We start from the raw sequence: 16021 nt of genomic DNA on the forward strand, positions 1-16021 counted from the left end.
GGATAGAATATTGGCCACCACATAGCAATTGTGTGAACTTGGGAATATTGGCTGCTTTGTACCTTGGTTTCTCCGTATGAGAAATGGGGATGATGAATGTTCCTACCTCGTAGCTATTGTGGAATTATATGAGGTAATACATGTAACACTTTAATATAGTACCTGGTCCATGAAAATGCTCAATAAATGCTCCTATTATTATTATTATTTTACCGGCCAGGAAACAGACCAGGAGAGATTAAATTCAAAGTCATGTGATTACTGAGTAGCAAAGCTAGAAGCAGAATTCTAGACTGGATATATTCCTACTACCCTGTACTATCTATGAATATCTACTTTTAATTAGAGTATGGATTAGCCTTTGCACTATTTTTACAGTTTTCTTTTTTGCAGCTGAAAATGCCATTTGAGTTTGACAAATTCAATGGTATTATTAACATCATTTTCTTTTCTTTCAGTGGGAATATAAGTTAATCACAGGAAAAAGGAATGGTCCCTATGGACAACTAGGGTAGAGACTACAATCTAGAGCTAGAAAAAATTTTGTCTTTTCTTTAAACCTCAGAAAAATGGAAATAAAGTTTGCTAGTTGGTAGGTAGCAGAAAGACTGCAAACTCTGTGAGCACAGGGATATTTGGTTACTGCTAAATCTCAAGACTCTAGATTAGTAGGTATACAAACAAACATTTGCTCAATGACTAAATATTTAAACTGAAAACGTCAACTTTAAAACATGTCCTTAACAGTAGGATTTACTTAGCTATGACATGCTTTTCTTTCTATTTTTAACGGTATAACTAAAAAGTCTATGGTCACCTACCATAAAATAGAGGATTTTTATTAAAAGATTCAGAGTAAGAAATAAAAGACTAAATAAGGCCTTGAATAGCTTTATTGAAATCTGTATAAATAAACATGCACATTTCAAATGTAAACGCAAGTGAACTCAAGTGCAGACAAAATTTTAACCTCTGTCATGCAGGAGGTTAGTTTACATTTAAAAAAAAAAAAAGAAAGAAAAAAAGAAAAGAAAAGAAAAGAAGAGAAAAAAGGAAAAACCCAAAGCAGCTTTAAAAATACCAGGATGAAAAACCAGCTTTAATATCACGGTATAAAGCAAAGCCATGATCAACATACCTCATTTATCCTGGTCAAATGCATTTCTCTTTCACTTTTAAATGCTAACATAAATAAATAATTTACCAAAATGTGCACTCACAGAGTGAACTTTTATTTACAATACACAATTTATAATCTATTGTATTTGATTAGTTCAAGTGAAGAACATTATACTTTTTGCTTTAATAACAGTGGGACACAAAGCAATTTCTCAGGTAGTCGATATGTGAAATGTGCCCCAGCATTTATTTTCTATTAAAGGCAGTATTGTATGCCAACTGACAATACATTCTTTCAACTAGATCAAAGGGAAAAAGCAGCAAATGAAAAATGTTTCAAATGTTCACACATATTTTTGGCATCCTGGATCCTTGAATGTGGTGAACTAAAATAAAATTCAAGGTTTGTATACTTTATATACTGTACAGGTTCTGACTCTGGAACATGCAAATGCCAATTCTCTTGTAACAAGTTACCTTCTGAGAAAAGCTGTAAGGCTATGGTGAATTCCATCAGGAACACACAAAGAAAGTTAACAGACCTACCTGTAAAGCCAATTGTCCATTAGTGATTTAAAGGCCAGTATATGAAAAAAAATTCTCATCTAAGCTTGATGTAATTATTACTATGGATACAGAATACTATTAAGTTTGTCCTTATATTACAATACTTGGGAGAGCTGAAAGTTGCCAAATTACCAAAAAATGGGGTAGAGAAAAACAGACAGCCAAAATTTTAATTTTGGACCAACACCAGATTAAAGATATGCATTTTAAAGCAAGTCAAAAAGAATTTGAATATCTAGGGATAGATCCCAATAGCAGTAAAAAATACTTACATTTAACTGAAAAGTGACTTTCGATGAAGTGTGAAATCTAGAACCTGTTTCCACAGTAGTAATAAGATGAACATAACATTCTGGATTTTTTATGATACTACAAAAGGAAATAACTTTTTCAAGATTATTTCTTGTATCATGATTTGGTTTTATAACAGGCCCACATTGACTACCAGGTAAAGATTTGAAAATTTGGTTTTCCAAGAATACTACTGCAGTATTTATGCCACATGGATACCGCAGCTAAATATCATAGTAGTATATGTGGCAGCTTAATGCACATGAATTAATTATCCAAAAACTAAGTTCAGCCAGTTTTCTTGCAGTATTATTTGAGCAAAATAAATGACCAACATCCACAAATTTAACGTTTGTCATCAATTAACTCACATCCAAAAAATTAAAGAAAACATAATTCATCAAAACAGCAGCAAACTTAAAAGGGATTTATTTGTGATTTCCTATATATATTTAGCTTGTAAATACAAGACTGTAAATGTATTAAGAGACAATTTCTGTTAAAGTTTTCATTGTGTTTCACTTCAAGTACTGCACAAGTTAAAATCTGATAAAGGATTTACATTCAGTTATCTGAAACTCCCCATCTCAGACTTTTGTTTAATGTGGTGGGTAACTTCATCATTTTGATACCACCAGCAGGAAAGTCTCTCTTTTATGGCTTCTAGGACTTTCATTAGTTAGTGTGCATACAGTTTTCGTTTTCTATATCATTGTCATTATCATTGCTATCTTCATCACTTTCTAATGGGATGCCTGTGGCAGCTGAAGCACCTTTAGTTTCTCGGTCAAGAGGAAAAAAGCCAGTTCCACTGAAAGTGTCTTGCCTCTGGTAGAAGAGTACATATGCTGCTTTGGACTGTTAAAACAAACAAAAAAAAGAATGTTAAAATGGTTATGATTCTTAAAGGTAACATTAAATACTGTATGAATTTTTAGCTGGTAACCAATTTTGGTGACAGGACATAAATCAAGAAAACCACACATGGTCAAATGGGGGTTACTAAAACTGAGTAAATATAAGATGACTTCTATATATAAAGGAAAAATGGTCACTGGATTTAACATTTTTTATTCTCTTCTAAGTTAGCTGGATAGATAAATAAATCCAACTGTATCACAGATTAACCTAGTTACTCTAAAATGAAATAGAATTCTATGCTTTCTTCCCTTCTGTCTCTAAGAGAAAGGTAAGCTTCTTTCTAATAGTAATAACTTCATTCTGTATTTGCTCTAGATTCTAACTTTTCTTACCATCTTAAGGATATTGCTCCATCAATCATCACTGTGTTATCTTTAATGAGTTCTTATCTACTGGACTTTTGGGCATAAAAAATACTTAAGTCTTTTCCCATCATAAATCCCTCTCCATTCTACCTCTTCTTCTAGCTGCCATATACCTCTTCCTCTTCCTCACAGCCAGGCTGGAGACAGAAAATCTAATATTCATCATTCACTCTCACGTACACTCCTCAATTCAATGTGACTGCCGCAACCATTCTAATGAAATGGCTTTCACTAGGCTCAAAAACCTCCTATTAACAAATTAAATGGATGCCTTTTTTAGCTAATCTTTCTGTAGCATTTAATGCTTTATTACTCCTCTTTCCTGCATAAAAGCATTTTTGGCTTCTGTTACACCACTTTTCCTTAGATCTTCCATCTCTACAGTTTCTTCTACTTTTCTGTGGGCTCTTTAAATGCTGACCTTCAAAAAAAATCATGTTCTGTCCTCAGCCTACTGCTCTTTCTCAATCTGTATCTTCCCATAGGTGACTCATTCGAAACTATGGTTTTAACTGCTACCTAAGACAGACAATTCAGATTTATAACTGAAGCCAGATCTCACCCTTGAGTTAACTCACCCTAGTTCTATTAGTCCCATTTCCAAATGGAAATTTCCACATAGCTATTATACATGTATCTCAAACTTCACAGCAAATTTTCTTCCTATGTTTACTACCTTAGTGAATGTTGACGAGTCATCTTCATCTTCTCCCTCTCTACATCTTTATATCTAATCTTAATCAAGTTCTATTATTTCTATCCATTAAGTAGCTCACAAATCCATTCTCCCTTTGTCTATATACTTACTACCACTACTTTAAATTTAGAAGCTCTTGTTGCTTAACTTACATGACAGCCTCCTTTCCTCTGGAGACAATAATGACCTTTCTGCTTCTTTACTCAGTGCCCTCCAACCTGTCTTCTAAAGTGTTTGTAAGACATGTTAAGATGCAAATTTAATAATGTTCTTCTATTACTTAACAACCATCCAATATTTCTTACAAACTTTAAGAAAAGGTCTAGGGCTTCCCCAGTGGTGCAGTGGTTGAGAGTCCGCCTGCCAATTCAGGGGACACGGGTTCGTGTCCCGGTCCGGGAAGATCCCACATGCCGTGGAGCGGCTGGGCCTGTGACCCATGGCCGCTGAGCCTGTGCTCCGCAACGGGAGAGGCCACAACAGTGAGAGGCCCGCGTACCGCAAAAAAAAAAAAAAAAAAAAAAGGTCTAAACAACGAAAAATGTCATCTTTCTTGATCTGAGTGCTAGGTTTAGCCCCAGCCTAATTTCTGCTCCATATCCCCAACAAGAGTCTTTCCTTTCAGTAACACCAAATTATTTGCTGTTCCCCTAAATGCTATATTCTGTCATGCCTCCTTGCTTTTGTAGGTACTGTTCTTTTTGCCTAGAATACCTTTGCATCTTTTGTCTCATTTACTACTATTTGTATCTGTAACTCAGGTCAAACACCACTTTCTCTATGCAAACTTCCCTGCACTGGCCCTGTCTCCTTAAACCCCAAATCAGTTGAGACAGATGCCTCCAACCTATACAGCCAAGATACTTAATAGTAATTATTATATACAATTGTCAATTCATTTCTCATCACCTTTAGATTGTAAGCCTCTTGAAATCACAGATAGCTGTCTTTTAACCTTGTTTAGAATAAAGCGCTATATATATAGAAGGTACTCAAGTACCTGTTGACTAAATGAAGAATTGTCATTGTTAAAATGTAAGGTAACATCAAATTCACTTACTGTATATAAACAAGATATATTATTTATTTGAAAGCAAGATTAGGGCAGTGTTGTCAAATAGACTTTGAAGGACAATGTAGGCAACTTCAGGATGTTTTGTGTTGGTAGATTAAAAAGGAGAACAGAATTGAAAAGTGAGGGATATGATATGAAATTAGAAGTCTAAATATAAACTGAAAATGTAGTTAACTTAGGCATATACACATTTTAAAAAATATTAAAATATTAAGAGTTCAAAAGTCTTTTTGTTCTTTGTTACAGCTGTAGGGAGATAAGCAACGGTACATAATTTAATATATAAATATATATAAATTATATACACATATATAGATAAAAATATGAAACATCTACAGAGAAACAATTCAAAATAATTTCATATCTGTTCATCCAATGACCAATTAAAACTATGCCAGTAATTGGGCTCAGAAATTTATTAATTTATTAAATTGAACAATTTTAGTTGAAGACCTTTAAAGCATTATAAACTAAAAAAGTAAAAAACTAGTCTCTGCCCTCAAGGAATATATAATTTGAATCATGAAATAAAGTAAAGCAGTCAGTGCTCCCCCAACATCACCAGAAAACCTCTGTATAGGAAATATCATCACATAAGCAAATACCTTAATTCTCATACTTTGTAATACTGTCATCAATAAGTAAAATATACAGAAAGGCAAAATTTATAGAATAATAAATTCTTATCAAGCAATTCTTAGTTTTCTTCTTAGAACATACCAGTTGTCTGTTCATCAATCCATATCTGATAATAAAAATGTGCTCTGATGGGAAACAAAACAAATGCCAGTATTTTGGCTCCAGCTGTGGCTGATAAACTGATGCACGTGTGACTAGATGTTAACTTCCTAATTTTTCTACTATTCAGAAAACATCAACGTAACAAATACACAGCATTAATTTTTTTAAAATCTGTAATTTGTTTTATATAACTATATCATTTTGAGTTTGAATATGTAATTGTCAGAAAGGATAAGACTTTAAAAATCTGAGGTATGGTAAGGCCCTTAAAGATTTGTTTTTTTTTCTACTTTAGCATTCTGACTTTAAGCAGTCAATGTCTAGAATGTCTGAGCCTATTTTTCAGGGGAAAATGTAATATTTTCATTAGAACTCTCCAGTTTTCATGTTGAAAACCAGAAAAATTTTCATGTTTCAACTTATGCTTCTGTTAGTGGGCAAATTTAGTAGACAGATTTCCACTTAGAGGACAATTTTACATTTCTTTAAAGCAGAGCAAGTCTCTCACCTATTAGAATTGCTAGAATATAGACTATAGTGTTCCATGGGCCCCTTTTAAAACAGTAGATTCCTTGATTTTCAGGAATAAAAGACACACTTACCACAATCTGGTCTTCAGATGCAGTTGAGACACTACTGTCATCGAAGTAGTACCATTTTCCATCATCTTTATTTTTTGCGAAAGCAGTATCTAATGAAAAAATATAATCGCTTCTGTGACTTAAATGAGCTGTGGTTTCCTGGGAGGGAACCCTCAAAACTTTAAAACCATCTAATATAGGGAATACCTATTAAAATTACATGATAATCATCTATATAAGACCTGTCTATCATGTATTTAACTGATTCCAATGATTAAAGGTTTTTAGAATAATTTGCTACAAACTAGAAGCCTACGATACTTTCATATAAGTTGAAATATGTGACTTTTTTCATCCCAGGCACAAACAGGACAGATTTATTATTTTTTAATTCACCGAATAACAATACTAATGACAATAACTTGTGATTAACATTTATGTAGTGCTTCTGGTGTATCAGGCATAGTGCTATGTACTTTACATGTATTATCTCAAAAGAAGGTACTATGATTACTATTCTTCTGATTTTAGAGATGGGGAAAGGGAGGCATCAAGAGAAGTTTAATTTGTCCAACAGTATAGCGGTTAGGTAGCAGAGTCAGGATTTAAACTCAGGCCTGTTTCTGATTCCAAAGTTTGAATTTTCAACCAAAATTTAAATTTTCTATGACTAATATTTTTCCAACAATATTATCTCATTGATTTGTAGAGGTTTTTACACCAGAATCTTTTCCAGTCTTTAACAAAAGTACAGAGCAAAGGAAAGGTAAAAAACGATCAATTGATCTGCACAAATTTTAAAGATCTACTTTATCTTTAAGTTAAAAAAAAAATGCCCACTGTTCCCATCCATACTTTGTATAAACTATCCAGTAACTGAGGAAACAAAGTTGCAAAATGTACTCAAAACAATTATTTGCTGTCATAGTTTCTAAAAAGTGACTTTATAGGCTTTGTCTTCTAAATAGTTCTACCCCTCTTAAAATTATTGTTCTTTTGGGTGGAGCCCAATATGTATTATAAATTTGTCAATCTGAAATCAAGACCACCACACTCCCAAATTTAAAGAAACATATTTTCAGACCAATAAGTCTGAAAATAAAAAGATAAGATTTAACAATAATATAGATTTATAAGAGACAAATCTAACAAAAAGGCACACAGAGTTTGCAAATGAAATCATGGTATCAAAAGAAAGCTAAATTAATATTTGTAATTCTGAGAAAAAGACAAAACGAAAAATGAATATCAAATTCTGGTAAAAGGAACAATAGAGAAAGAAGAGCTACCCATTTTAAACATAAATGCAACTAATAATGCAAAAGAATTAATAAAACTGTTAGAAGAAACAGATAAATCAACACTTCAGTAGGAGTCCTGACAAATTCCTCTCAGAAAAAGAATGAACATCAAAAATAACCAGAGATAGTAATGATTTGCATACAACTGATCAGATTAACTGTAACGGAAATACAGAACTCTATGCTTAAATGGGGAATATGTATGCTTTTCAAGTACACAAACATTTAAGGAACAGACCATATATTAAGCCCCATGGAAGCCCTAATAAACTCCTAGGATTAATATAATATAGATAATGCCCCTAAATGCTATGAAATAAAATTAAAATTAAGAAACAAAGGACAGCTTTATAAAACCATATATTTGAAAAAGCATATGATGAGATAATCTTGGGATAATCAGAAAATTATAAAGGAAACTAAAGACATATATAGAATTGAAAGACAATGAATACTACATTTCAATATTTACGGAATAGTGATAAAGGAATATTTAAAGGGAAATCTACAGCTTTAATTATAGCCTTCAATAGAGGGGAACAAAAGGAAAACAAAAAGTTAATAAGCATTCAACACAAGAAGCTGGAAAAAGAGAAACAGAGCAAACCCAAATTAACAAGAAGAAAAATATATCAAAGGGAAGAGAAGAAATCAATGAGATAGAATACATACATGTATAACAATAAGAAAAATGTAATAAAATAGAAAGCTAATTCTTTGACAAGACAGAAAAGAACAAAAAAGGGACAAAAATACAGCACAAGGGCTTCCCTGGTGGCACAGTGGTTGAGAGTCTGCCTGCCAATGCAGGGGACACAGGTTCGTGCCCCGGTCCGGGAAGATCCCACATGCCGCGGAGCGGCTGGGCCTGTGACCCATGGCCGCTGAGCCTGTGCGTCCGGAGCCTGTGCTCCACAACGGGAGAGGCCACAACAGTGAAAGGCCCGCGTAACGCAAAAAAAAAAAAAAAAAAAAAAAAAAAAATACAGCACAAGAGTATTACAAACAACTACTCTCAAATATATTGGAAAACATATATTTTTAGAAAAATGGAGAATGCCAAAATGTACACATTTTGGAAAAAGAAAACTGAATATACTTCAGTAAGCATGACATAAATAGAAAAATTTATGACTGTAAAGCCCAGATAGTTTTACAGGTGAATTCTACTAGACTTTCATGAATAGTTAATTCCTATATTATACTAGCTGCCCCAGGAAATAGAAAAAGTGTAAAGTATCCCAGCCTGTTTCATTAGGCTAGACTGTAATCTTGATTCCAAAGTAAGAACAATATAAAAAAATTGCAGTATCATTTCATTTATGAATTAAATTTTAACAATCCTAAATAAAATCAGCTAACCAAATCCAACTGGGTATACTAAAAAATACTTCAAGACTAGGATTTATCCCAGAATGCAATGCTGGTTCAACAGAAAAACCTATCAATTGGAGAGCACAGACTGGTATAACCGTCCTGGAGAGCCATCTCACAGTACTTTACTCTATAACCCAGCAATCTTACATCTGGGTATGTAGCTCAATGAAATTCTCACGTAGGAGACCATAATGATGTTTATTGCTCTTGTGGTGGTAGAAAGTTAAAGGTAATTTGGATGTCCACCATGAAGCGAATAGAGAAATAAAATATGGTAGATATATAAATCATGAGTGGTTAGAAGCAATGAATTAAATTGACACAAAGTAATATGGAGAAGTCTTAAGTGTCAAGAGAGAAAAGTAAGATCCACAGCAGAGTAACAGTCATGTAAATTAACAATGATGCACGATTCAGGAGAGCTCATACATCAAACAAGTTAGAAACGGAAGGGGAAGGAGAATGGGGAAGGACAGGAGCTCTGAATGGACCAGTGATTTCCTGTCCTTTGAACTATGGAGTATGATTAACTCAATCCTCTACTCTTGATGTTAAAAAAAAAAAGGTTCAAAAGCTGATTCATTCATTAATCAATATCTATTGAATGACTACTATATGTAAGACACATCTCACATTTTCCCTTTAAGAAGTAATAAATACCTTAAGGAAAAAAGTCTGGAGTTATCAAACACCATGATTTTAGTGAAACGGTAAACTATCAACTTACAGTGTCCTCCTCCCATCCCTCCATAGTGGTTGGAAACAGCAATCAAATTATAGCGGCAAGGACCTGCATTTGGGTTAATTAGGAATTCCGACATATCCAAATCACTGTTTAAAAAAGAGATCAAGTTAGTTTTATGTTTTTCCCTAAATGTAATGAATTCTACTCTCCTTTGTCAGTGTTGTTTGACTCTCATTTAAGTGTATTCCCATCTATCTATCTCACTAAAGAAATTACTAAGAGCCAAATAACTTTATAAAACAAATTATATAAATACCCTTGAGATTTGAATGTTTTGGCAAAAATTTTCTTAGGGATTGAGAATTTAAAAATTCTCCAATGATTGTTGTTATTCAGATTAATGTTTTCATGCTAATACATTTCTCTCTTAGTATATGAGGAAATACAGACATCACCATTTACCATTTGGGTTCTTTTATTTTTTAAAGTCATTTTCAGAAATGATTTATTTAAGGAAGAATAAAGGGACAGTGAAAAACAACTTTTTTAGAAATTTTATCATAATTTAAATATAAGTATATATTTAAATATAACCCCAATATCTATTCTATATTTTTCAGGTTTTGATGACCTCTGTAACCTAAACGGGTAACATTCTCTGCAATACAACCCACTGTTTATATAATCTAGCATGCATGAAACTGGAATATGACCATTTTATAGCTTATCATTATTTCTGGTTATTCTGCTTGTATTTACATAATTAAAAAGCAATTATGATTCTAAATTTCAAATACAGCTCTAAAAGGTCCTAGCTTATCATTACTTTTGTTTCATCTTGTACTCACATTTTCAAAATGCTGTATTCTTGAAAACTTTGATGGCTCATAATTTTGTTTTGTTAAAGAGAAAATTAGCATTTTTTGTTCTATAATTGCAAAACGTTTTCAATTTTAAATTTATAAACACCAATTAGAATAAGCAATCCAAAGAATGTTTTCAATATTACATCACCTATTTCCTTCTAATCACCTCTGCATGCACACACACCTGCCTTCAGTATTTGTTTACTTACTAACTGTATTAAGTAAATTTGGTGCACAAATATCATGAAATATGAAAGAATACTACCAATTTTTTTTTAGCGAAATGGGAGAGTAGCATGTTCTTGTCACAAGATAGCGTGTGATAAAGTCCTGGACTCCATGAATGAAGATACACTATTCCCTTTTTGTCCTTCTGAATTCTCAATTATGTTTAGTGAAAGCTTAAAAGAAAAACAAAAAAGGCTACCAAGATGCTGTCTCCAGACTTCTTTACACATTTTTACAAATAGGATGTCATACTCTGGATGCTGCAATAAGAATACTGAAGGATGACAATAGGGATGACTTACTACACTACTGCATCATCCTCCTTCTAAGCAATTCCATTATTCTGTTTTCACATTAGTCTTTTTAAAAAATCATTTAGAAATAATTGAGGAGTAATGATGAAATAAGTCCTGGGAAAAAGAAAATCACTAAGATCCCATGAAGTATCTTAGATTTATAAACAGGGCCAGTGAACTCATAAGATAATGTAACATAGAAAGAGTCTTACTCTGTTTTTTTAAAAAATATATTTTCTCTTTGATCTTTGAAAGATCTCTTAAGAAGGAATAAAAATTGTTACCGATCCATACAAATTGTCAGAAGTACCCAAAAATACACTCAAAAACTGAGATTGGACGCTAAAAAAACAAACGAGCAAATATAACAAAACAGAAACAGACTCACAGATACAGAGAACAAACTGGTGGTTGCCAGAGGGAAGAAGGTGGGGGGATGGGTGAAAAAGGTGAAGGGGATTAAGAGGTACAAACTACTAGTTATAAAATAAGTCAAAGAGACTTAGTATGTAGCACAGAAAATATAGTCAGTAGTATTATAATAATTTTGTATGCTGTGTAAGGTATAAAAACATCAAATCACTATGCTGTACACATGAAACCAATATAATATTTAAAGTCAACTATATGTAAAAGTAAATAGACAAAAAAAAAAAAAACCCCTAAAATTTGTGTGCAAAGTTACCTAATGTCTAAAAAAAAGCTAGAGGTGCCCAATGTTTATGAAGCACAATCAGAACTTACTTGATAGGAAAATCAACTAAGGTATCCAACTTGTCTCTCATGTATCGACTGTAAGAAAATCGCTTGAGATGTACCACAAGTACTGGAGGCAGGGACCATAAATCTAATTTCTTTGTGGCTTGCTGATGTTCTTTACAATTTGGACAATACCTAAAAATAAAGAGAAATATTTAAAGCTTGTTAGAGATAATGTTAGAGGTAATATTAGGTAATGCCTAATATATAACAGATAGGAACTTCTATTTTTATCATCAATAGATTTTCCAAATAGATTTAACTATTAAAAATGAATATGTAAATAAGTATTCAAAGAAATAATGAGGGCTAGATTATTTACATTACAGTATGCTAAAAAGACATGGATGTATTATAAAACTGTGCTGAGATACAGGCATTAGAAAAATCTCAAAACTTCTGGACTCTAATGGAATTAGTAATACCACAAAACATATTGTGATTTTCCTAAAAAAGCTTCTCTTAAAATAGCTGCAGAGCTAAAAGTTCTTGGGAAAATGTAACTAAAATTAATTATTCACAGTAAAATGGCTATTATGGAAAATATAGTAACAAAATTAAAGCTTAACATTATAATAATACTTTTAAAGACATTTTCATCCCTCTTAATACATTATTAGCAGATAAAGAAATGCTTATTGTTAAAAATATCAAAGGGAATTTAATTATCACTTTTTCAATTTGATGTACCACATACCTCAGTATAAATCCTTAAAAAATAATTAGAAACAATTATTTAATATTGTCTCTTACCAGGGATCTTCAGCACCCAGCTTTTCTTTTGTTGTAAAAAGCTCAATGCAATCTTTTAATTTCACAAAGGGTTTTTTAGGAGGTTTGTATTCCACACTTTCATGTTTTTCAAAATCCTAAAGAGAAGTATTTCTTGAGTTAAGAAAACAAATGAAACAAAACTCATTTTAGTGATACCATATTACTATGAATAGTAATGAAAAACTCCTAAATGTTCTCAAAAAACAATCAAAGCATATTTCAGCTGAGATTTACACTACACTTCTAATAATTCCTGTATACACACCTATATGGACAACCAGGAAGTTTAAACAGAAAGCAGTTTCAAAACCAACAAGCCTTTTCTCTTTTAGTACATAACCAATTTTTTACTGCAAAATAAACATAGCTGGTAGAAGCAAAAGAGTGTAACAAAACAGTGTGATCAACAGGGAAAGATAAAGAAGGAATGATTGATGACTTACCTCAGCAGCATTTTCATCAAAATATCTTTTTTTCAAATCAGGATCCCAATCCAAAGCAAGAAAAGATCTTTCTAAGGTGGAAAACATATTTTTTCTTTAAGATTTAATATGCCTTAATGTTAAAAACGAATATATTTTAATGTTAAGATATATACCAGAATAAACAAATAGCAGTCTCTTCTACTTGCACTAGGTGATCAGGGTAAATAGCTGTTTCCAAGCCATTAAGATACTTTAGAGCTAAAAAAAACTTAAGCATAAGTCCAACCTTCATTTAATAAACACCGACATGTGTTTTAGTATACTTAGAAATGAAGGCTTTTCATTTAAAAATGTAGATAGATACATAAATGTTATTTTTCATGATAGTGTTGAATTTCATGGTTTCACCTAAAAAAAGTAACACGCGCTCAAGTTTAGTGTTTAAGCCATTTTCCACAAATACTTACCATCTAGCCTAAGCTGCCTATCATCAAATCTTATATGCCTGGTATCATCTTTGATGTAGTTGATATCAGTATTGCCTAAGTTGTTGAACTGGAATGTAAACAATCGTTTTTTGTGTCCCATGAGTTGACCTTTGCAAGTTTCCTCAGTACATAATCCATTTTCAGAATCATTATCTCCTCCAACTGAATCTTCAGACTGACTGTTTTCATTCTCAGAGGGAAGTTCTTGATCCTGGCTGGATTCATCATCTGGCTCATCTGTTTCCATTTCACCTAAAATTAGATATTAGAAATCTTTAAATAAACCCAATGTTACATTTAAAACTTATTAATACTAACACTGTTTTTCCCAGGCTTGCAAATATTGTTTAGTTCCTTAATCCCCATCCTCTTAATTTTTCTCTGCAGCAATAACCCAAGTGAAAAGTTTTTACAATTTAATAGGGAAGTCTTACTTGGTGAGCCTTCTTCATGTATGCCATTTGGGCCATTCCCATTAATATTTTGGTCCTTACAGCAGTGTAGGGATCCTTCGGTTTCTTCAGAGTCCGTAGATATTTTGACATATCGGCTTAAATAAAATCAGAAATCAAACAAGTTCAGTTCTATAAAGGCAAAAACTTAAAAAAAAAGTTTTTCATTCTTTTAATAAAACAAAATCTCTAAATACAATTAACAGTGGTCATTAGTGGATTCAATGATAAATTCAAACTCAAGATATGATACTGTAATCATTTGTGTTTGGCTGTCTTTATAAAAATAAGTTAATTTGTTACTTTTAGGGTTTTAACATCTTTCTATGTTAAAAGTTTGTGGCAAATAATTTCTTGACATAAAATTATTTTATAAAGATCCTCATTTAGATGATATATATATATTATTGCTAAGACCACTTATAGTTTATAATGTCATCTTTATGTATGGTTTATGGGACTACAATATTAAAATAGGTATGCAAGAAAGAAAACTAAATATGTTAGCTATAAAGGATAAAAGAAAGGGAGCAAATGGCATTCTTGATTACGTTATAATTCAAATCAAGGTTTTAGGAAAACAAAAAGGTGTTGCCTTGCAAAAGGATCAACCATGAAAGTTTATCCTTTTAAATAAAAATATTTATTAGTATGAGTTCTTGTTATCAGTATGAGCACGGTGTATAAAGAAATGAAGCACATGACATTTGTTATGATTTCAGAGTGCAAACATGATAAATTCCTATTTTCTTCCAACTGTAAACTTTTGGTGTAAAACAACTAAAAGAATTTATGCTTCCTGGGTTTAAAATTACCTCAGTAATGTGGTTTACATGATCAAGAAACTGGATTAGACTATAATGTGATTTCTTACGTTGCTACCCATCTAAACAAAGCTGAAATAATACAGACAACTAATTATATTCTGATAGTACCTTGCATGTTTACCTTTATTAGCTATTTAGTATTTTATTTTGTTAATGTAGACTTGTTTGGCACTTACCACATTCTCACAAGCAGAAGATTATAGAGTTTATCTTCAGTGTTGTTTCGTGGTACAGCCATAAGAAAAGGCTGACCAAAAAGTGAAGAACCAGTATGGTGGGTGTAACTTGAGTGTCTAAATTTTTCTCTCAGGCAAACAGGAATAATCACATGCTCTGTATCTTCTGTTCTATTGATGTTAATCTCAAACCTACAAGGATAAAATTGACTATAAACTCTGAAAATTTTATGATATTTCTTTTCAATTTTTTCTCAAGTAATATTTGCACAATAGATTTCATACTTACACATAAATATCATCCCGTTCCATAATACTACTAAGGTTTTCATCCATTGCAAATATTCTGTGAAATCTATGATTGTATATATCAGTAACTATCATCTAAAAGGAAATAAATTTCTATTAAGCTGGTTTTACAACAGTGAAAAACTAAATTCCAACTTACATACTTTAAACCCAGGAACATCCTACCTTATCTGCAGGTACTCCTGACAAAGCAGACAACGCTGTACAAAGATCAAGTATGTTTCCAATTTTGGGGACAACCACTTTGTACTAAAAAACAAAAAAAAAATTAATACATTTATTACTTTGGAAAATATTCACTAGGTGAGATGGACCTTTTGGTTGCTTCCTCACATTCACGGTGGCATCTGGCTCACTGTGTCTTGTCTCCAATCTTGGCATCATCCTGGGTGACAAAGTCCACATGGATGGTTTATCTTATTGTTCCCTGACTCCTCAATTCAAAGACCTATACTTGCTTCAACTGTAGTTCACTTCCTGGACCTTGCCATCTCCTGCACCACTTCTGACATCTTAGACTCTTAACTGTTTAATCACTATTTACTTTTCCTGGAAACTCATTCTTTCCTATTCTTGGCTTGCACTGAGATATCTAGTCCTTCTAATTCTCAATTTTCTCCTAGTTTATCAGCTCCCTACTATGTCCATGCCCTTCCACCCCCATGATTCATCCCTTTAACCACTCATTGCAAAAACTTTAC

General features: G+C 32.4%; 1 protein-coding gene across 6 annotated transcripts in view; it reads right to left on the reverse strand.

Moving 5' to 3' along the window:
• Positions 1-1211: 1211 nt before the first annotated feature.
• The window catches only part of USP15 (ubiquitin specific peptidase 15), a 126240-nt gene continuing 111430 nt past the window's right edge, over positions 1212-16021 (reverse strand). For 4 of the 6 annotated variants that reach the window (XM_060165672.1, XM_060165671.1, XM_060165673.1 and 1 more), the window contains 11 exons: positions 15486-15569; positions 15301-15395; positions 15012-15203; positions 13991-14106; positions 13536-13808; positions 13087-13157; positions 12623-12738; positions 11855-12004; positions 9763-9866; positions 6379-6467; positions 1212-2835 (listed from right to left, as the gene is read on the reverse strand). In XM_060165672.1, coding sequence (XP_060021655.1) covers positions 2653-2835; positions 6379-6467; positions 9763-9866; positions 11855-12004; positions 12623-12738; positions 13087-13157; positions 13536-13808; positions 13991-14106; positions 15012-15203; positions 15301-15395; positions 15486-15569 — 1473 coding nt within the window. In that variant the 3' untranslated portion in view covers positions 1212-2652. Of the gene's footprint in view, positions 2836-6378; positions 6468-9762; positions 9867-11854; positions 12005-12622; positions 12755-13086; positions 13158-13535; positions 13809-13990; positions 14107-15011; positions 15204-15300; positions 15396-15485; positions 15570-16021 lie in introns of those variants that run through there. The other 2 variants (XR_009543420.1, XM_060165674.1) reach the window with 2 other exon arrangements.

This window comes from Lagenorhynchus albirostris, chromosome 11 (assembly GCF_949774975.1).
Source record: "Lagenorhynchus albirostris chromosome 11, mLagAlb1.1, whole genome shotgun sequence".
In the NCBI taxonomy this organism is placed as follows: Eukaryota; Metazoa; Chordata; class Mammalia; order Artiodactyla; family Delphinidae; genus Lagenorhynchus; species Lagenorhynchus albirostris.